This window comes from Spea bombifrons, chromosome 10, assembly GCF_027358695.1.
Source record: "Spea bombifrons isolate aSpeBom1 chromosome 10, aSpeBom1.2.pri, whole genome shotgun sequence".
In the NCBI taxonomy this organism is placed as follows: Eukaryota; Metazoa; Chordata; class Amphibia; order Anura; family Pelobatidae; genus Spea; species Spea bombifrons.
This window is the reverse complement of record NC_071096.1, coordinates 2,980,237-3,003,214: the sequence shown is the minus strand read 5'-3', so window position 1 is coordinate 3,003,214 and position 22,978 is coordinate 2,980,237. Positions and strand designations below refer to the sequence as shown.

Genomic DNA, 22,978 nt, shown 5'->3' with positions numbered 1-22,978 from the left:
GACGGAAAGTTACATTTCTGTAAACATTCACATACATTCTATTTTTTTTCCCGTAGATCGCTTGTGGATCTGAACATAATTTAGCCTTATGCGGTGAGTATCCTTTGGCTTCTTCTTTCTAATTTCTCAAACATGTAGCACGTGGTTGTGTTTTAAGGATAACCCATTGATTATACATGAATCCCGGTAACAATATATACGCCTGATTAGCTGTAAATACATAGGAGACGCCGAAGGGTTGAAGGCTGAGCCCCGTGGTGAGCAGAGGCCACCAACACCTTCATCGGGAAAGCGAAATGACCTATTTTAATAGCTCATTTGAAAGCATTTTCATTTCTCTTTTTCCTCCCCGTGTCATTAAAAGCCTCTCTGTTTTCTGACATCTCTGGAGCGTTTGGCAGGTAATTCTCCCAACACCAGTTGATACAATTTGTCTTTAACCCGACGGCGTCCTTGTGCAGCCTGGATGTGGGAGAGGCGAAAGCCGGTGTTCTAGATTGGTTTCTTCTCTACGCGGCCGTTCGTTCTATCGAGAACTTGCAGTATTATTATTTATGTGTAGCGCCATCATATTCTGCAGCGCTGTACAATGAGGACATAACAAGTAGTGCATCACGTGGCAATGAGGATTTATGGAAACAAAAGGCAGGGAGAGCCTGGCACAAAAGAGCTGACAATCTACAGGGAGTGTGAGTGTGTGTGTGTGTGTGTGGGGGGGTAAATTACCCTACAGGGGGCATAAAACAGAGCATTAAGGCTCATTATTAGTTAAGGATTAAGACTCCGACTCCATTATCCTCCTGATTTGCATCAAAAGTCTTTGTACCCTAGCGATGGAAGAGCTGTAATTGGTGATCACAGTGATCACATGACTCCGGCCGGCACCCGTCAGTTCCCTGTGAAGTCAGGCCCCGACGGATAGTGGCGGACACAGGAGCCGCACGCCCCTGTTTCAACTCTTCTTCTGTACTGTCCATGACATCACCGACCATGACATCACCGACCATCATAACAAAAAAAAACGGCTAAGCCCCAAAAGATCCAGCTTTGCGTCTGTGTTTTGGGGATTGCGAGTAGAAGAGATTTGCTTTTTGGCATTTACTGCCACCGAATGTCCACGCCGTGTCTCCGAGACACCAATCACAGACGAGTGCGAGGCTCTAGAACTCGGATCTCTCTCTCTTTTGGGAACGCGATGACGGCTGATCGTATCCCCCGCTCCCCTCCTCGCCCGCTCAGCTGTCTTTTTCAAGGAGGAAGCCATAAAGCACGTCCCTCGTTTTTTATGACGCTCTTATTGTGTTGACGACGCTCTGATATACGCCGCGCTGCCCGTGCAGGTGACAAGCGCAGAGCCTCTTATTGGTAATCTATTCCCTCATTAATTAGACACGAAACATCCTGCTGGGGCCGAGGGAATTTTTTCCCTTCTCTTATTTTGTCTCCCCCGGATTATCCAGCGCTGCAAGACGTGGCAGGGCCATAGCCGAGACGTGGCCTACATCATGGCTTTCTCACCGGGGTGGAAATATTTAAATAGGGTGAGTCTGTATAGGAAAGGACAGAACATAAAGCTGTGTAATGATACAAAGTATACACTCTACTCGTTCCTTCTCTAAGTGATAATAATATATTTTGTAGCTCTTTAGTTTATTAAAGGCGAGATAAAAGCATACAAATAAAACATCGTGTCCCTGTTTTATGTAGTTTTGTATATAAACAGGTACAGGTAGCACATATGAGGTCACCCATAAACGGTTGACACAGTACCTCGCCCTCGAAACATCTCATCCCCATAGCCTTTTACTTTTAGGCTTTGAGGCTTTTGAGTCTAGTGGTCATAAAGACAACAATCCATGGTAGATGCCTCCAGTGCCCCCCCCCCGGGACACAGGACAATCCCCTAAACACCATCCTTCCATAAAATTCTTACATTGTAGATGACGTCACACAAGGAAAATACTCTCCCCTCTTAAGAAAGAGCACCCTGCCTTTGATAGCTGTCAATCTTTGCCACAATGTTTCCGAGACGTTTGTGACATTTTAACACAATTTGTTGCCTCCTCTGTGGACAGTCAAACAGTTATGGGGGGGGCAGCAGAGGAGGCAATAGGACGACCGACGTGCCAGGTCCAGGTGGGGCATTGCCAACTGATCCAATTTGGTCAGGACAGTTTGAGGAGTGGTCACCAGCGCCATGACCGATGTGGTTGCATGACATGGCATCACAAAAGGCCACCCCACAATCTTTCCCAGACTTGGGCTTCGTCTTCTCCGGGGATCAGTCCCTAGACCCTGATAAGGTCCTCCGGTCCGAGGTTAAGTGAATTTTATTTCCACAGGACCTTCCGTACGTGAAAGCATCTACTCTACCTCTTTGTAGTAAAATACTCTGATTTCTTCTCTTGAGTCACCATTTTGTTGACACAATGTATTTTTACAAAGTATCTTCATTAAAAGTCCTTTGTTTGTCCCAGGAAGGTGTCACCTACGATAAAATGTGACAACTTTCACGCTAATATATTCAATGTCAATACAATTATCTCTCCGGGGACATATTCATCAACCGGGCTGTACGGAGGAGACACAGTCATCCCTGGAGAGCGAAGAAAGGAGAATTCACCTTCATCAAAGGGAACGAGCGTCGTTACAGAAACAAGGAGCAGTGTTATTAAATAAAAGATCCAACTTTAACTCTTAACGTAAAGAAAAACATCATTTATAGCGAAATTGGTTTTAGATCAGTACGTTCCTCCAATTTTCACAATGAGATCTGGTCGTACTTTCCATGTCTTTGTTAAACTGAACATTTGTCACATAGTTAGCAGTAAGAGCAGTAAAGATTCGGAATTCACAGGTTGGTGGATTCAGTAGACATCGAGACAAGTGTTGGGGACAAGAACATTTTTTTATTTTTAATGCTTTTTTTATATATATAATTAAATTAATTTCAGACCAGAAATTGGCTTCTTTTAAGCTGTTACAAAGCAGAGATGTTGCCGTCGAAGTTTTTTCGTATAGAGCGTGAAAAGTGGACGCCAAAAGAGGATGCGAAGATTTTTGGCGAGCGGCGATTAACTCAAAAAGTATTCAGCAGAATGTAATAGACTTTAATATTGATTAATACCATAGCAACGGGAATTGCGAAGACTGACTTTCATTCACTGCAATGGGACCCGTCGTTGAAAGCAGTTGGAATTGCATACATAATGTATCGATATATGGAGTTACTAGCCTTCAGGACTGCTTAACACTTTGCGAGCCAGAGGAGGAGAGGGTACAGCATAAGATTTTCCGCTTCTTTCTGGTTGCCGAAAGGTTAATATTTAGGGACGTGAAAGTATCATTTGATCCGTACCGTGCCATCTACTTTCTGTTGAGATATCTCATTCCCTAAAGGAACCGAATGGGTGATCCGAAAGGGCCAAAGGGATAACCCTGCTGATCCGACAGCCCCTTTTGCGCCAAGCGGCAGCTAAATGCCGGGGACTGGGCAGGTGCCAGGTTTCTGGAAGACATGGCCCTGATCTTTTCATTCTATGACATCTACATTTCCACAACAAAAAAGCAACAAGCCAGTCCTTCCTTCTGTACCAGTCCTTCACCAATATTTGTCTTGACGGCTTTAACGCCCCAACTGGGGAGCTCCACTACTCTTTAAACGCCGTCTACAGTTTCATGATGGAGAGCGTCACAGCTGTCCGAGGTCCCACATTTCCAGCCGTTTCCCCCTTTTCTTAACAGCAGTTGCCTATTGTCCATGCGGAGCCCGTGCTCCAAAGCTGCCTCGTTCACCCAAGATCTTTAATCCACCGTCATGGAGGGAATAGCAGACCCTCAAACACTGCGAGTAATAAAACAGCTCCTCGTCTACTAGTTTTCTCATCATGCCAGATGATGTGTGTTACGTTTTGGGCTAGAAGACTAGAAGACTGCGCAATTCCCAGGAATTCTATCCGCATAATGTATAGTTTAATGTTACCCATTGTCTAAGCCATTTCTATACCCCGGCGGCCCCTGCCTGGTGGTCCGCACAGCGCCCCGCGTTCTGGAATCTCGCATTCTGGTTCAGTAGAAGTCATTGACGTCAGACCAGCTGTTTAATTCATCTCTCTGCCTCGGCAGCTTTATACTTTCCGTCTAACTCTGCTTTCTGCCAGATGCCGGGTTAACTTTACATTATCCATACGCAAGGATCCTAATTATCCCAGCATTAAACGTTATCGCAGCATCGAAGCTAATAACGTCAACGAGGAAAGTATTACTTTTCACCAAAATCTTTATTTCTTTGTTTTGTTTTGCGTTCAAACCAGCGTTTTTGATGCAAAACCCCCAAAAAGAGGAAAACTAATAATGCAATCAATATTTGAAGCATGCTGCGCAGTTAAGGAAAGAAACGTGAATGAGCGCATTCAAAAACGAAGCATTCAGAGGTTTAATTGTAACCGCGCGGAATGAGAGGAGCCAGCCGAGCCCCGTCACAGCTGTAAATACGCGCATGTAATTTAGTGCATGAGAATCTGGCACAGTCGAGAAATCACAGCGCAGTCTCAAGGTCAGATGGCAAAGTGTCCAGAGAATCGGTATCGATCGGACATCTGCTGAAAGATCTTGTGATAGAAAGCTTGGATTTCTAGAAATACTTTAACCCTTTTATGCTTTGCCTCTGTAACCTCCGTATAGATAATTTGACACGTCTTCCTAAGCTTTCCTTGAATTTTTTTTTTTAAATAATAAAAAAATAAAAATAATAAAAAAATAACAAAAAAATTATAAAAAATAATAATAAAAAAATAAAAAATACAAAATAATAATAACAATAATGATAATACAAAATAAGCAGATAAAACATTGTGAGTAGGCGATGGCATAACTCTATACTGAAAGGGTATAGAAGAAATTGGATGGGGCTCCCATTCTACCAAAACCCACTTATCTCCTGTTCTACCCCGATATTTGAAATCTGGCCTTTAAATGTCTCTGGTTTACATGATACAGAAATCAGATATTATTTTATATTTATTTATTATTTATTTGATACAAACGAGTGCATTCCAAAAAAAAGCAGAAAAATGAAGAGAAAATTTGAATTAAAAAATGAAATATGATATCATAAGCCAATATAAAATAGAGATATATGGAAAGTTAAGCTTTGGTCAGTTGTGTCAAGGAATTGCAGTGCTGCGTTTAGAAACATCGTATCCTAAACACAAATGGAATTTAGAAAGTAACAAAGCTTAGTGTGAATTTTATTTATTATTATTAAATAATAGCGTTTGCTCGACGTTCTGCAAGCTAAGGGCTGTGGGAAGACCGGATGCCCGGCGCGGTCCTGGAGGCATCAGGTCCCATCTGGAGGAAGCAGCGGGTTGGGTGGAGAAATCCTACTGACGACGCATTTAGCTTAGGTTTATTTCTAGAGAAGCCAGAGGGGAGACAAGTGACAAATTCGGTGTGTTCCCAACCACGTGATTTACAACGCGGCGGCCCTCCGAACCCCTCTACCTAGGAGATGGGGCTTTGTGAAGCGCGTCCCCTGTGTGAAGGAGATGGCTGTTCATTCATCGCTCTGCCATTCTGCATCCTTCGCCTATTCATTACTAAAAATACTTTCGCTTGGGTCGGTGCCGCAGATTGAATTATGCCGCTCCGCTGCTCCCTGTAGCCTGACTGAGTGATAAGCCACGTGCTTACTGACTTGGAAAACCGGGGACGCGTTAACCCTTTCTCCCGGCGTTTCCGAGTAGCGGCTCATAGAATCCGTTGTCACGATGTATCGGGATAGTCAAGGAAGACCTTAACAGCAAAGTCAAATTTTCTCTTCTTGATATGTAGCCTCGGCGCAATTTTTAATTCTTCTCCCCCAAAACCTTATTATATATTTTTTTATATGAAAAAATCTCAAAATATGAGAAGGTTATGGGCACACAAGACTACGAAGGTGGGGTATAGGACCTCAGGCCTTTACGTGGTCAGTACTTACTAACCCTAAGACTTTTTAGCCCCTTAAAGGCATTTAACGCTGCTATTACCTTTTTGGCAGTGTTAGCGTGATTAGATGTGTGTAAAATGACCTTTTCGCATCTTTTTGGCCAATAAGGTTTCTCGGATGATGGTATTTTTTTCACATCTCATTTTTTTGTATCTTTTATGAACTTGGCTCCTTTTTTTTTAAAATGCTAATTCTTACAAAAAAAAAGTTGTTATCAGAAAAAAAAAATCCTCATGAAAAATCATCTCTGATTAATCGTATAATTAGCAGCCTTTGAGTGCATCGGCAATGCCGCTAGTTAGAGACGAGCAAATCAGACAGCTGCAACGTGGAATGAAACTGCCTCTTTCTAACCCAAATTGCCCTTCCCGATCGGAAAATAAATACATTAAAATCAGTGGCTGTTTCGCTGAAGGCAGGTGCGCCGTGTTCCAAAATGTACATAAATCTGTATTTTTAATGACACTTCACCGGGGCAAATTCTGCTTCTTCTGATGCCCAAAAGTTGTAACCAAAGACATTCGCCCCGCTTCTTTAAGATATATCTCGGGGGTTAATGACATTTCAACCCCCCAGGAGGGTTGTTAGAGGTATAGCCTCCTCGTCGGCCTAGAGGAATAAATAATTACCCCAAATCATCAGAGCTCAGGAGCCCTTTGTAAGGCACCCAGGGTAAAAATAGATCTCAGTTCTATTAACCTCAGTGGTTGCTGTCGACGGCATAAAAGTCTTGACCTCGTTCTCTGCCCTCTAAAGCCTTTTGAGGTTTAAATGAATAGTTATTTTTTATATGAGATTTGCTGTCAAAAGACCCGCTGGCCTTCATGTGCTCCAGGATCTCTCGGCTCAACCCATCCGCCAGAATACCCAGCTTACTGAGGGGGCAGTACATAAGTGGAACAGCCTCCCAGCAGAAGTGGTAGAGGGTAATACAGTGAGGGTATTAAACATGCATGGGATAGACATACGGCTCCTGAATCTAAGACGAGACCAACGACTGATTAAGGTTTGAGTCTTTCCAGCAGGAGAAACGGGCGACTACACAGGGGCTGAATGGGGGCCGATCTATTTTATGTTTCTGTCTGGATGCATTGAAACGCTGCTGGTGTTAGCAGGGAGGGAAACAGACACGTTTTTGTAACTTTGCCTTTGTTTAATGGAATATATGGGTTGTTGGTCTTTATCGGCTGTTGCAGTAACGATGGAAGCCTTTGCTTTGGACTCGCGTTATGCGGAGAGCGCTTGGGCTGCGATTCGATCTCTCGTAAAAAGCCTGCGCTCAGCGGAGAGGGTTATCTGCGTTTTTCAGAGACCGGAGTGGCTTCCAGCGCTGCGCTCCTTCCTTTCTCAGAGAGAGCGTTCAATTTGGACGTAACTGTCTGTCATCGGGATTTAAATGGCCTGGCGGTAGAACAAGAAAACCCTCCGACCGGACTTCAAACCCCATCCAAAGAGGAACGTGATTTTGGGGACAAATTAATAATAAATGGGATTATTTCCATACATGGCGAGGGTAGCCATGACGCCATCAGATCCAAATTCATTTAAATCCGGCTCTGCGGTTTAATGAGGGGTAATTAAAGATCTGGTTTTGGGGGTTATTCACTATGCCTGGTGTGTGTTCGTTAAACTCGGAGTTATAAAGAGCTGACCCCAACGAGCCCCTTCAGGGTTAGCCCTGTATAATGTATAGGTAAATCAGTAAAATGACCTGGAGGAACCTCCCCGTATTAACTATACATCATGCAGGGCCAGCTCATAATGGATAAGGAAAGGTTCAGCTCTCCTGTAAATACTGGTTTAATGAATTAACCCTTAACGGCCAACGGGAATCAACCCTTGGGTCCTTCAACGCCTGCTGGTGAGTTGGAATTGTAATTCTAGGTGGTTGGGGAAGGTTTATTGTCTCGGAACGCGCCGTATGTTATTTGTATCAATTAGTATCAAGTATTTTTCCGTTTTTATGGGAAATATCCTTCCGAAAGCCTTCGCTGGCGAGCGCGGAATCAGCGCCCATTATCCGGATTCATACAGTCGGCTACAAAAATAGAATTCCCGTCCAGCCTGTCGGATGCTATTCGTGTCATTTCAGTTTTGCTTCCAACAGCAGTTCGGCGGCGGTCGGAGCACAGACTTCGCCACGCGCTTCCAACCCCCCCAAAAACGGCCCAATCTGTCGACCTGTGTACATTTTTGGGTCCCTACGTAACCCGAGTCCTCATAACTACCATCGAATTACAACTCCGATCACTCACAGGCCGGAATGACTGTGGGTCTTGCTTGACCCACTCGCCCTACGACCCTCAAGAGCGATAACACAAGATATTCGCAGCTTTTTAACACATTCCCTGTTTTTTCTTTCTTTAAGGTAACGAGTTATATTCGTGGGGATGGAATGAGCACGGGATGTGCGGTAACGGATCGGAGACCGACGTATCGGTTCCGACGGCGATCCGCCTCCCGGTGTCTCTGGATATCCAGCTGATTGGATGCGGAGCCGGACACTCCATGACTCTTGGTAGAACCTCAGGTCAGATTGTATGAAATTATATGTCCAGGGGCTGCTCGGGTAAAGAAGAACGTCGGGAACGAACCATCCACAACTCATTCCAACGGCGTCATGTATCACATCCCAACAATGCAATAAACAGACTTAACCCGACATATTGCTTTAGACCTTTTGAACTTCCCGAGTGTCTGTTAAGGGTTACGGTTTAAAATATGGTTGTGATATACAGTCAGACCCCATTTCATTGGAGCCCCGAGTCCTCAAGTCCAACATAACGATAGCTGAGCGGTGATATAAGTCCATGTGGTCCATGGTGGAACCTGGATACGTTATGGTGGAGCTTGGGCAGATGTCTTCAAAAGTGTTAGTGTGGATTTGTGAGAGATAATGTTAAAATCAGAGCGCTATAGAGAGTGAGATGAAGTAGGAAGGGGTGTTTAACCCCCATGTATCAATGGAATGGAAACCAGTCATCCTCACTTTGTCTCTTTTGGCAAAGTACGAGGAACTCTTGGGTGTTACGTATAATGACCGGTTATGTCTCGCAATCAGAAACATTCCATTGGTGGCTGCACCAAGAATCTCTCTTTATACATAAATCACCTTATTCAATATTCCTGTTCTCGGATGTGAACTGTTACTAAATTCCCGTGGTTTCCAAAAAGAATATTTCCAGCTCCATACATTCCATGCGGTCGGTTCTCCGTGTGACGGCCACGTCATTGGTCAAGATACAAACTTGACCTCAACCTGAGATTGGATTAAACCCGAGAAGAACCACGGCGTTTCTAGTAATTTAGTCATTATTGTTCAGTTGCAGTTTGCGGTTACTTAGGACTCTGCTTTGCACGTTACTCACATTCATGTTGCTAAAAATGTTGCTGCCCCCCCCATACAGTCAGACGATATGATTAACGATTTGGCAAAGTTCCACTAACTCAATCAGATTACTCACGTGTTTTGACAGCTGTTTCAGACGCTTACCTGACTGCGTTACAAAGCAGCTCCATCTCATCACTGCAGGTAGAGAAAGGAGAGTGGGGCTTATTCACTAAACAGGGATCCGAGCTGAACGTTCCATGTGCCTAAATCTTCATTCTCCATTATAAAGCATGGACCCTGGGGAGCTTCTCTTGCGGGAAGGGCTGAGCTGGCCCTGTATAATGTATCGTTAAATCATCGATGGCACTTTAAAGAAACCTTTAGGAAGCTGCTTTCGAGTCACGCGGCAACCAAGCATTCCTGATTTCATCCATGACTTAATAATTCCGATAATAAGATGATGATGCAATCGGCATGACCACCAAAATAACCATGTTAAATATAAACAGGACAGTATAATAAATGTGTATACATAGCATAACTTGTTTTGCTTATTCAACATAGAAATATAGAATTTCCCTGCCGATCGGCCCCATCCGGCCCCCTTCTAGTCGCCCGTTTCTCCTGCTGTAAAGACTCAAACCTTAATCAGTCGTTGGTCTCGTCTTAGATTCAGGAGCCGTATGTCTATCCCATGCATGTTTAATGCCCTCACTGTATTACCCTCTACCACTTCCGCTGGGAGGCTCTTCCACTTATCTACCTCCTTCTCAGTAAAGCATTTGAATGTTTTTAATAACACAATACATTCCCATTCCTTGATATATAACCAGAACTCGCCCGGCGGTTATCCTCCGTCTGGGGTGATGTTTTTTTTAAACATATATATATATTTTTATTTTTTTTACTTTTGTGCAACTTGTTTCGGAAATGGTTGTGGGCTCTTGTGTCTTCGCACAGAGCAGGATTCGCAGTAATTAGACACATGACTTGAAGAACGAGTTTCATGGCACGTAGGTCAAAATGCGCTGTAAAAATAGCCGGGCAGAACAGCTGCGAAAATAAATCTATGCCGACGGGGCATTAAATACCCTATTGATCGGGGCAAATTCATGAGCGCCGTAAATCACGGCAGCAGCCTGCAGAGCATCTGAGAAGAACACCACGCCGCTTGCTATTTTCATGGGGAATGTTTCTTAATTTCCACTTAAAAAAGAACATTCATTACACATAAAATAATTAATAAAAACTCTTTAGTCTATGGCAACAGCCTATCAGTGCATGGCTTTGTGTCACATGACAGTTAAGCATTCCAGGCGAACATATGAACCACGAATAGAGGTGCCTCGATATTCTGAGATTCAAAGGCTCTCCTCCGGTTTTAAACATATTATTTTGTGTGTTTTTCACAATATTGCGATATTCCGTATTATCTTTTTTTATTCCATTCTTATCGTTTTTATTCTGCTTTATTTATTTACTAGAATTAAATCAAAAGGCAGAGGATGGTTACTGATATTTCCCTATCGCAGCGATATAGTGGGTAGAAAGCGTAAATGCTTAGAAGGTAAGAGTCGTGTTTATAGCGTAACGTTGCGATAGTTACATCGTTACCAGTAAACAAGGTTAGTGTGAAGAGAGGGCGAGTGAATGATCATGCCTCCCGGATTCATTCGATTATACAGGCAGGGTGAAAATATGTAATCTTATTTCTCATGAGCAATTACAGAGGCTTTGAAAGCTAGGGGCCAAATCCAAGCGACGAATGACCTTACCAGGCGCTATAAGGTATGGGTTACCCGCCAGGCCGACGGTCAGTGGCCGTTGAGCTATAAAGGTGGACGTTCTACGCTAAGAAAGCATCTTTCAATCTGCTGGTTGTCTACGTTCCTTTAAGACCCATCCACTCCTCCAGACATTGGTAATTTTCCCTATAGACGCCAACGCGTTTCACATTTCCAGGTTTGATTTATTTATTTATTTTTTTTATATATATTTTTTTTTTCTCTTGTTCGTTGATAACCTTTTTATGCACCATATACAGCAGGCAGTGAAAACCATGATATAAAATTTATTTCATGCTAAATTATCTTTGCATAACATTATGCATGCATTCTTTTCTCAAGAATTATTAAATTGCATACAGTTGCTGTTCTTGGTTCTCATTTAAACAAAATTATTTCCTGATTATTATTTATTATTATTATTATTATTAATTTTTTTTAATACTTCAAGTCTCAGCATTAAATGAACACATTTTTTTTCCTTTTTTTTTTTTTTTTGTTGAAATCCATCTTGAGTATTTTTAATAAGAACAATAATTTATGAAGGATATTGGAGCTATACACCGATAAATTACAATTAGGACCTCGATGAGGGGAAAGTATCCTAGAGCGGCTGTTCTCGGGTCCAACGTAAGTCCCCTTTTTTTGTTTCACAAGCATGCCAACAGAAACGGGTTAACGGAAAAGTTCGTCAAACGTACACAGAAGAAGTCCTTGATGTCCATGTAACGATGATATACAATATGTAGGCATGGTCAATATGACCGATGAGTGTTATTAATCTGTATACAAAAAAAAAAAAGCCACCCATAGCCAATAAATATACAGTTTTAAATGTTTACATTTTTGCTACATAATGTATGTAAAATAAAATATATATTTGAAGTTCTCGAGGAAATCGTACAATTCCTTTTTTTTTCTCCTTTTTTGTCTTTTTTTTCTTGTTTTTGTTTCGTTTTTCTACCATCATGCAATCCATGCGGACCCCAAAATGAATACAAAATAAGGTCATTTAAGAAGAAAAAAAAAAATCTTCTACAGTTTTGTTACATTTTGGCCGTAGGAAAAAAAAAAAAAAGCCTCTATCTTCTTATAGAACTGGTATCCACAACAAGACCCCCCCCCCCAAAAAAAAACCTCACTTGACTTTGTCCATCACACCGGCGCGGAGCAGCATTTCTTGCGCATGTACGCAGGGTCCTCGCAGGTTTCCGTCAGGGTGAACGTGGCCCTGTCGTTGGCGTGTCCAGCGTTCTCATTCATTCGCCGTGACTGCCTCTGTTTGCATATATTTAGCAATGACAAGACGCCCTTTGTAAAAACATGCCTAAAAAGAATACAATTAATGCTTAACATTCTTCCACGTTCAGAGGTGTTTTTTTTTTTATGTTAAAGAGAGAAAAGAAAGGAAAAAAAATAATAATAAAGAAAGAGACATGCAGAGGCAGCCATGTTCTTCTCCAACGGAGTATTGTTAGATCTTTTTTTGTTAAATTTCCATGCAGTCAGCCAGAACTCGGATATCATCGCACCTGAATATTGCTTTCTACTTTTAATAGGCTCCCATGCAACAAAACTTTTCATCTTGCATTGTTCCTATGGCTCAAAAATATATATATCCTGAGAATTAGCCAATCTTCCATTTTTTTTCCACTTATTCCACCAAAAATGGCGAAACCCATTTCGGAACAGCCAGCGGATCCAACATCAGCCGAGATAACCGCGTTCTCCCACCGCGATACATTGTATTTTAAGAACGAGGCTTACCCTTACTCCTATTCACCAAGATCATGCAGCATATGGCCCGCCAGTATAAATATATAATAATAATAATATAATGCCCGTTTTTAGTTTTTTTAAGTCATCTCTACTGAGTCTTTTATTTTTTTTGTCACCCGTTAAATAGCACCGTACTCGTTAAGATGCTACCGTTAGATACGACGACTTCGGAATTCAGTCGCCTGGAATATATCAACCGATTAGTTACAGCTTTTTATTTCATACGCCGTTCTCTGTTACTGATCTGTGCTATAAGACGGACGAGACGATGGGCCGAGGACCACCGCGTGAAGGCGTTAAAGTGCGGGATGCAGACAGCGGGGGAGGGGGGGGTCCTATGGCAATTTCCATTTCTCATAGCTATTCGTCAACGGTTTTGTTGGGAAAGATGGGATGCGTAGAGCGGCGGCGGATCAGACGAGGGGATGGACTAAGAACGGAGGCAACAGAGTAGCCTTTTCAGCCAGCCGAGGTTTCCCATGCAGAGTCATGCAGAGTCGTATCACTCGGCAACGTTATCCACCGGATCGGCTACGAAAAACTAAGGAGACATCGTGGTCCGAGCATCAAGAAGGATAGTTAAATGTTCCATATGATACAAATGTATCCAACGTGTCGCTTGTACGACATTTATTATATTTCTTTTTGGAATGCTATTGGAATAAAATGTAACTAAATATAAATAAATATATATAATAATATATATAAATAAGTATACCCTTAACTCTTGTTTATAATTAAATTTTTTTTTTAAATATTAAAATATATTTTACATTTTAATATCTGCCAATAATAATTTGGCTGAATATAATCATTTTATTTCAAGAATGTCTATTATTATTTTTATTATTATTATTATGTTTTTTGTTTTTTTTGTTTAGCAAAATCTACTAGCAAAGCAACATAAATCTATAGGATCTAATTTTACAAAAATAGGCTTTTTTTTAGTGCTGGAGTTTTATATATATCATGTAAATCTGAATTTTTGATCGCGAGACGTTAGAGATCTTATACACCGCGTACCAGAGAAATTCTGAAATTGGGTAGAAAACTCAATGTTTGCAATGAATCTCTGATTAATTGAATTAAATATGTTTAGGTTTAACCCCTTAATGGCAAGGCTCGTACATGTATGGGCTCAAAATGCTTTGTTTCCAATGGGTTTAGGGACCGCCCATTGTCCTTAAGGGGTTAATGTAACACATAAATATCCTAATGCCGGTCCAGATACGTTTGTAGCGATGGACCCGGAGTCTTTTTCCAATATCGTTTGGCACGTTGTCTAAACACCGCTCGGATTCGTGATTGCTGTTGCCATAGTGATACCACCCGATTGTTATGAGCTGAAAACGTAGCATGCAGTCATTTTCCTGCTTCCAGACATGCAGAAAATTCACACAGCCGCAGACGATGGGACTCGATTGGAACCACATTAACAATGTTTTAACATACATTTTAACATACATTGGATGAGCCGACACATAGTGATTTCCACAGACATTAATTCCCGGGGCAGCTCATCATAGAACGAGCAAAAAAAATCTTCTACCAAAATGTAAGGAGGATTTGCATAGCCAAGGCTAAATGGATAATAAACCTATTTTAAGGGGGCGATTAAAGGGGACTTCTATGTTAGTAGCTAATAAAGGGGCTTCGTGAGGTTGTATCGAAAAAATAAGGGCAATTAATAATATTTAAATATTTTCAAAACATATATAACTAGCTAGCGGTGCTAGGGTTAATACTGCAGCATGGAAGCATATATATCAATAAATACTTAGATTTATTAATTACATTTATTAATTTATTAATTGTTATTTATGAATTTATTAATGTTTATTTATTCATTGTATTTATTAATTAGCAATAACGTATTGTTAATAATAATTAAGAAATTAATTAAATTAATTAAATTCTTGGAGGAAACAGGGTTCTTTGACAAAATATTCTCAAAAAATTGCTTTGAGGGAAACGTCAAAAAAAAATGCTGAATTCTGTTTTTCCTATAAAAATTCTAGTCTATAAAAGGTCAAAATTATTTTATGTAACTTTTATTTTTTAAAATTGTATTATTAGTATTGTTAAATTCTATAGAAATGTAAAGATTTCATTCTAAGCGATTATCGTTGTAACAGTCGGTAGTCGTAAGGACGTGCATTGGAAAGTTCACAAGATCAGACATTACAGAACTATAAATATAAAAAAGCGCTATCCCAGTACAGAAAATCCTTTATGATCCCGACGGGTGGACGGGGGCTGTGAGTGATTCCAAGATCTCTTTGTGGATGACATTTTTTGGGTCACTGGATCAACGGAAGACTAAATAATCAATATTATTGATACATTAGCATGCATAAGAAGCTTCCTTACATTCTACGATTCTTTATAACCGTTATTCTGGAACTTCGCTATCGAGCACAGAATTATAGAAGAAGAAAAGACAACGAGGGGGGAAATGTTCAAATCCGTGATAAGCCGAAGAGCTTCCATCACGGTGGGAAGAAGATTCAAGACGCGTAGAGTCAGGAACTTCCCGTCGGAATGGAAACCCGTAGATTTGACACGGTTTAGTTCATCTGCCCCCATTGCCCTGGTCTAATGGAGCAGTTTTGTTAGGGCTATATATAGGGCTAACCACCGAGATGTGTATGTCGGTCTAGTTGAAACCTCATCTACATACCCTTTCTTATTCCTCCATCAGATGGACTTGGGTATTCCTCGGGTGAAAGGAGAAAGTAGGGGCCGCCTTTCTCCCGAGTGTTAGACTGCGTAAAGGATAGGCCCTCATCGGGCGTTATAGTCTGGTCTATGTGAGGGCAGTCTTCGTTTGCCAACGCCGCCTTTGCCACTTCTCCGTTCAGTTTGGGATCTTCAAACATACAAGCAGAAGGCTATTGGAAACACTGATTACTGGAGTAAATTAGTTAGAATCTGGAGCTAATTGGGATGTCTGGAAATTTTACCATATCTGACCCCCCCGCCCCCCCCCCCAAAAAAAACCAGAACTTAATTTCTGGAGAATTAAAAAAAAACCCTCAAGGTCCAAAAAATGTTCTTATGATGTTCCCCAGAAATTAAGCTCTGCCAATAAAAACACTACACAGTTGAGAAATGAGTAAAACTGTTAATAAAAAATAATTATTTAGATCAACATTCTATTCAGACAAAACAAACTGCACCCATTTACTCCAAATCTTTTATAGGTTAAATAAATAAAAAATAAATAAAACTAATTGCGTTTGTGGGTTGTCATGGAAACGACATAAAGGAACTCGGCATGAGCAACTCATTTGTGGGAAACATGAAAAAAAAATAAAATCAGAGCTATGCCGCTGAATATATGAAATGCTGATTCATATGTCGGATGTATTCTTAGAACGAGATTGGGTCGTGCTGGCATCGAGGTGACGTTTTGTTTGATTCTGTGCGCGTCTTACGGTTTCTAAAAGGCTGAGCTTTGTTGGAGTCCGCGTCTAAATAACTGTTTGTATTTCCCCGGCTGGGAAAACAATTGGATTTCTTGTAGCTCCTACCCAAATATTGTAACGCTGAATGTGGAATTAATTATTAAACGCGTGTGTAGCGAATGCCACGTGTTGTGGGGTACAGTTTTTTTTTTTAATTGTTACATTTTGCCCGCTAAAAAGATTGGCTTTGCTCCAAACTAGAAACATAGAAACTGCCGGCTAGTCGGCCCCATTCGGCCCACGTCTAGTCTGCCGTTTCTCCTGCTGTAAAGACTCAAACCTTAATCAGTCGTTGGTCTCGTCTTAGATTCAGGAGCCGTAGGTCTATCCCATGCATGTTTAATACCCTCACTGTATTACCCTCTACCACCTCTGCTGTACTACTGCCCTCTCAGTAATACAAACTACATGCTGAGAAGGGACGCTCAAACAAATGCAAAAAAAATCATGTTTCAGCTCTTGTTTTGTTAATAAGTGGCTTAAACAGTGTTGAACAGTGCTAAGAATTTTTCTCAGGCATCAGGGGGAAGCATTTTTTGGTTGCACCTGCCCTGAGAAGCATTTCCTGTGTATAAGGACGGCTTAAGCTGTTAACAGGAACGCTTGAGTGTGCAATTAAATCCCTTCCTCCTGGAGAAGAATATAATTCCAAAAGATATTATCACAGATATATATATCTATTAAATCCTAAAAAATTCCTTCGATAAATCAGAGGCTCCGGTTCTCGGCTCCGTTTTCTTCAGCGGAAGATTATTGTATTTTAACGTTGATACATATTTTATCTGCCTTAGAAAAACCTGCCTGTTATTAACTTTTTATATACTTTTTTTTATGAGACGTGGGATTTATTTTTGGCAAACAAAGAACAGCAGACTGTATTAAGGGAAAACGCAGCTGTTTAACTATTGATTAGTTTAGAGTGACAGAGAATTTATCTTGTAAATGGCAAATTAAATTCTACAATCAAAAAAACTATATTTTTTCTGGTTAAATATTAAAAGTTATGAGTGCGCGGGACAAATCCTTTCTCTAATTTCACATGCGATATACACAGATCCCCTTCTGCTTCATTTTATTAGGAGTTTCTATGACCCCCCCCCCCCTTATTTAAGTTCTATGGAAGCAGCATAGGCCAGTGACTGGGGTGGCCATTTATTATCATTATTGTTTGAGACAGAAACCTAAGTGGTAGAAATTTGGCGGATTCCGTGTTGTCCTCTATCCAGATTTTGATTTTACTAATGGAAACCAAGATGTGGAATGGACCAGTCAGTCTAGGCGAGGACTACGGCATCCATTTTTTTGCAGCTCCAATCGCTTAATGATAGCCTGGGGATCAGGGTTGAGTCCATAAAAATATTAATAGCTCTCTGGGGCCCTGGATCTCGATGTTAATGAATGTCAGCTCTTATGATCCTCAACATTTGGTTGCCTGAAGAACATGGAAGTTGTAGTTCCACTCCGGTGATCTGCTTCTTGTCACAATGTATCTAAGGGGAATCATTAATATTCTCCGTTGCCATTTGGTAATAATTCCCACGTAATAATCCAATTGTGTATATGTATAGTCCATGAGTGTTGTGTGTGTATACTGTGGTATCAGTGTGTATGCGTGTATGTGTCGGGATGTGTGTGTAAATGTATAGTACCAGAGTCAGTACGTCTAATGTATTGTAGTGCCAGATTTTAGTGTGTATTATTATTATTATATATGTTCGTATTATTTGAGTGTGTCATTTTATATATGTATAGCCAGTGTGTGTGTGTCCATGTGTATAAGAGTGTGGTGCTAGCTTGTATGGTGTTGTTTATGTTACAGTATAGTGTGTGTGTGGTGTTAGTATGTGTGTGCATGAGTGTAGAATGTTAGCCATTGTGTTCCTCTAAGGTGTTTGTGAGCATAAGATGTTAGTGTGTGTGTCTGTTACGCTATGGTGTTAGAGTGTGTAAATGTATGTTAGTGTACGGCAAGGCTCGACAAAAGCCCGGGCGTCAGGAAAATAAAAGCATCATTGGGGAAGAAAAAAGAGCTAGCTGACTTTTTTGGCCGGCTCCTAGATCCAAACAAAATTTGTCTACCCGTGTGTTAGCCTTCTAAGATTGGCCAAATAGATTCTTGGGGTTTGGGTTCCGATGATTTTAATTTAACATAAAAAATATATTTTTATTTAATATCTTATGTATAATCGATGAGAAAATCTTGACATGAATTAGCTGTAAACTTTTTGATAAGAAAGTCTGATATAAGCACTATTGGGTTTCTTTTTAAGTAAAATGTACAAAATGCCATTTTTGATATATATATAAAATAGCCTTTTCTGATTCTGTTGATAATATTGGGAAGCTTAATTCATGGATCTCACAACCAACATTATATTCAGTAGAATATTTTATACATTTTTTGTTTTTGCCTCGGTAGGAGATAACAGATATGGAGACAAATGTAGCGTCTTTAGACAACAAAACCGGCACTTTTTGAAGGCCATGAACCCTAAAATCGATTTAACGAAAGCCGAGTCTAGCGCTTACAAGGAGGCCTAAAATATAAAGGCTGAAAACCCCAATCGAAGGTTTAGATGATAGAAAGTAGCCAACTTAATACAAAGGGTTTTAGCGTTTTTTTAAAAAAAAGAAAATTAAAAAAAATAGATTTTTTCGCTCCTTAAACGCTGAAAATGTTCAGAAATATTTTTTTATTAAATGACTTACGTTTTTTTTTTCTACCCTGATTCTACAATTCCACATTATAAGGAATCTATTTACTGTTCAGCTTGAAATGGATCTTCCATTGGATCAATCTTCGCGGTGCTAATATTTTTTGGTTCACTTCATTGATGCTGATGACCCTAAATTAAGGAAAGGTGAACTTTTCGCAGTAAAAGTGCTTTAAGGCCACTGAGATACCAGACACTGCTTGAGAAAAGGTTATCCCAAAGGCTGTTCTAAGGAGAGTTGATTCTAAGGACAATAGAATAGAATTGTTTAGTTAACGTGTCTGGGAGCTCCGGTATGATGGCTGATTTTTGGGCCCCCATGGCGTTCCTTTAGCGGCACCGACCCACCTCTTGCTGCCTTATGGGAAGATCGGGGGACACCTCGGGGTCAGTACTCATGGACGGGTGTTCTTGGTGGGTGATTAGTGCTTACTCCAACTCCAACAGTGAAGGACTCATGCCTGGCCTACATAGACACTGACGGTATTTGTCCAACATAGAAGGTTGGCCATAACCACCGACCGTCGATCAGGTACGCGCCGAACAATTTGTAAACAACACTAGCCCTTCTATAGGCAAAAAACGATTCTGCCCAATGATATCGATCACATATTCCTGATTTATCAATAAAATAATTAGGAAATTTAAAAAATATAATAGTGATTATAGAAGCTATAATCTGATTTGTTGGTGAAATGGTAGGACACTCATCTTCTCTAACCATGATATATGTGTAACAATTCTATTTAGAATGTTTCAGGACATGGACTGGTTTTTTTTATCGGCTTCCTTGTGTCTTCGTAAGACCTAGAACCCTATAGTGTCCCGGTGACTTAACATCTGTGCTTAAACACAGGTGAGTCCATTATAAGGATGTTATTATTATTATGGATAAATCTGTTGTGAGCAAAAAAAAAAAAAAAAAATGTTGCCGGTTTTAAAAAATCCTTGATAAGTCTAGAAAAGTAAAAATAATAATAAAAAAAAAGTAAAATAAGTTTTATAAAATAAAGCTCTTTTTGTATAAAAATATTGCATATAATGAGCTGATGGGTTGATGGCTTGAAATCTACTTAATGAGAAAAACAAAGATTTGCTAAAGAAATAATTATTAAAATTGTAAATTTTTTCTATGAAATTCTCGATTTTGAAACCATCCAGTCGTATCCTGCCCCCCTCCCCCCGTAATATATCAGAAAAATCAAATTTTGCCACCCGCTGAAAAAAATGGATTAAAAAAAAGCCTTTGTTTTTCCCATTGAGCAGACGGCATGCGTTGATTTGGCTAAAATGATTCGAAAATGTCGTCAAAAACCACTGTATAATGATATAACGCCACAAAAAGGTGCATTCCGTACAATTCATTACATTCACAAATTTCTGGGGGGGGGGAGAAAACAGATGAATTTGCTGGTGAGATAATATAACATATAACACATGTAATAACGACATCATATAAACATACACACGTAACTGCGTATCTGTCATGCCTACTGTCATGATACGGCTAAAATCCTGGGGGGAAAAAAATCAGATATTGTATTGGTTTTTGTATTTTTTTTTTTTTTTCCTTTTTGAAATTTTAAAAATTTCAATTTCCACTGAATACTGCAAATATTCCAAGGTCAGAGGTAGATTATGGGTCAAAAAAAAAAAACCCCAAAAATACAAATGAAAACCATTTCTCATAAAACTGAGACAGTCCCATAACTGACCGCTAGCCATGGGATATGATCATATATTCTCGATTTTTATATTTTTCTTGATTTTCTCTCTCGTAAAGATACAAATTCACCCCCTCTTAAGTAACACTGGCTGAGGACGGGGCATATTGCTGGCATGAGTCAGAATGATCAAATAGTTATTTTCTCCCCTAAAATATATATATATATATTTTGCGAGATTGTCACATACAGATCGTGCAATTCCCCCCCCCTTGTTTCTTTAGGCGTCATTGTATATTTTTTTCTTTTTTTTTCAGTTCCATTAAACCCGCAAATTAACTTTCCTGACTATTCTTTTTTCTCCAAAGTCCATCAAAATTTATATATATTAGAAAATCTAGTCTCTATATAATAATTCACCATATTATGGATTTCCTTGCATGCTGGACAGTAAAACCCCTACAATATTTCCTAGTTTTAGCTCCTAGTGATACTTTTTGTGCTGCTTCGTTAATTTAGCTAAGAAAAAAAAAAAAACTACTCGCGGTTAGCCGTTTTTTTAAAGACAATTTCTTACTACAGACGTATTTTTAAAACACCGATCGCTACCCCCCCTTCCCCCCCCCCGCGATTCAAGTTACTTTCCGTACGGCTTCCGTCTAAATATCCGAACGTGACGAAACCCGCCATGTACCGATATCCCGATAGTTCGGGAGCTGAACCCTGCTTAATATCCGTCCGGCATCGTAGTCCATGATAACCAAAAAACCCCAAAAAATAGGAAATAGAAGAAAATTCTAAACTTCCCTCAGAAGCTTTCTTTCTTCTTTTGATCTTCGATTAACTGAACGGTTATTCTTTCCTACTACGTAAAAAGCGAGGCTTCCGACGCCCGGGATTGGGACCCCTTTATGTCGGACAGCCTTTTTCTGACTTTTTCTGACTTCTGTGTCCCAGAAATCTAATGGCGGCTTCGCCCACGCGTGTCGCGTGGATCACGGGACCGTCAGGGAGAAACGCGCTACCCGTTAGCTACGAAAGTGGTTTTCACTCGATATCCGTACTCTACGAGGGCCGGAGGTTCTAGTCATATGGACATTCCCCTAAGCGGTTTCCTACCTGCTCTGCTCATTTCTAACATCTCTTCTTGCGCGAGCGGGCACGTGTCGCTTTGAGTACTGTGGTGCGGAGAGTTTACGACGGATTTACAATAATTGGGGGATCCCAGGTGGGGTGGTCTTGGGATATGCTTCTTTTTTTTCTTTGGTAGCTTCTGCTTAGCCATGGCTAACGAGTAATACATTCCAAAATTGTTCACTATGACGGGTACCGGCATGGCGATGGTGAGCACGCCGGCCAGAGCGCAAAGAGCTCCCACCAGCATTCCCGACCAGGTCTGAGGGTACATGTCCCCGTAGCCCAGAGTGGTCATGGTGACGACGGCCCACCAGAAACCAATGGGGATATTTTTAAAATGTGTGTGTTTACTGGCACTAGGATCGTTTGGGTTAGCACCTATCCTCTCGGCGTAATAGATCATCGTGGCGAAGATTAAGACCCCCAGAGCCAAGAATATTATGAGGAGCAAGAATTCGTTTGTGCTAGCCCGGAGAGTGTGGCCTAGAACCCTCAGGCCTACAAAATGCCTGGTCAGCTTGAAAATTCGAAGGATCCGGACGAAGCGGACGACTCTCAAGAAGCCCAAGACGTCTTTAGCAGCTTTGGAAGACAGACCGCTGAGTCCAACCTCCAGGTAGAAAGGCAGAATAGCCACAAAGTCGATGATGTTCAAGGTGTTTCTGACAAATTCCGCCTTGTTGGGACAGAACGTAATCCGCATCAAGAACTCAAAGGTGAACCAGACCACGCAGACCCCTTCGATGTAGGTGAGGAAGGCCTCGGTCTCCGATTCTCCGTAGAAACGCAGATGGGTCTCGTTCCCGATGATCTCCGTCTCTGTTTTGTTCACGATGGGGTTGAAGCGTTCGTGCGTCTCCAGGCAGAAGGTGGTGATGGAGACCAGGATGAAGAAGAGGGAGGCAAAAGCCACATACTGTAAAGACACGAAGAATATAATACACACATTAAATTGTAATTGTGGAATATTTTAGACCGATTCAGATTTCCGATTTTTGTTACATTTAATATTTTAATTTTCTCTTCCGCCCACCCTTTATCTGACTAAATTGCTGTAATAAAATAATAACAATAATGCAATAAAAATCACAGTTGAATACCTGGGTAAAA

The 22,978-nt window shown here is 40.8% G+C and overlaps 2 protein-coding genes across 3 annotated transcripts in view; one reads left to right on the top strand and one right to left on the bottom strand.

Moving 5' to 3' along the window:
- Positions 1-8,654, top strand: part of SERGEF (secretion regulating guanine nucleotide exchange factor) — a 31,699-nt gene extending 23,045 nt beyond the window's left edge. Inside the window, exons 10-11 of the mRNA XM_053449368.1 lie at positions 57-93; positions 8,361-8,654. Coding sequence (XP_053305343.1) covers positions 57-93; positions 8,361-8,536 — 213 coding nt within the window. The 3' untranslated portion in view covers positions 8,537-8,654. The remainder of the gene's footprint in view (positions 1-56; positions 94-8,360) is intronic.
- Positions 8,655-11,564: 2,910 nt separating this feature from the next.
- KCNC1 (potassium voltage-gated channel subfamily C member 1) overlaps positions 11,565-22,978 on the bottom strand; it is a 44,797-nt gene continuing 33,383 nt past the window's right edge. The window contains exons 2-4 of one of the 2 annotated variants that reach the window (XM_053449618.1): positions 21,851-22,784; positions 15,567-15,755; positions 11,565-12,434 (exon numbers count right to left, since the gene is read on the bottom strand). In XM_053449618.1, coding sequence (XP_053305593.1) covers positions 12,400-12,434; positions 15,567-15,755; positions 21,851-22,784 — 1,158 coding nt within the window. In that variant the 3' untranslated portion in view covers positions 11,565-12,399. The remainder of the gene's footprint in view (positions 12,435-15,566; positions 15,756-21,850; positions 22,785-22,978) is intronic. The other variant, XM_053449619.1, reaches the window with a different exon arrangement.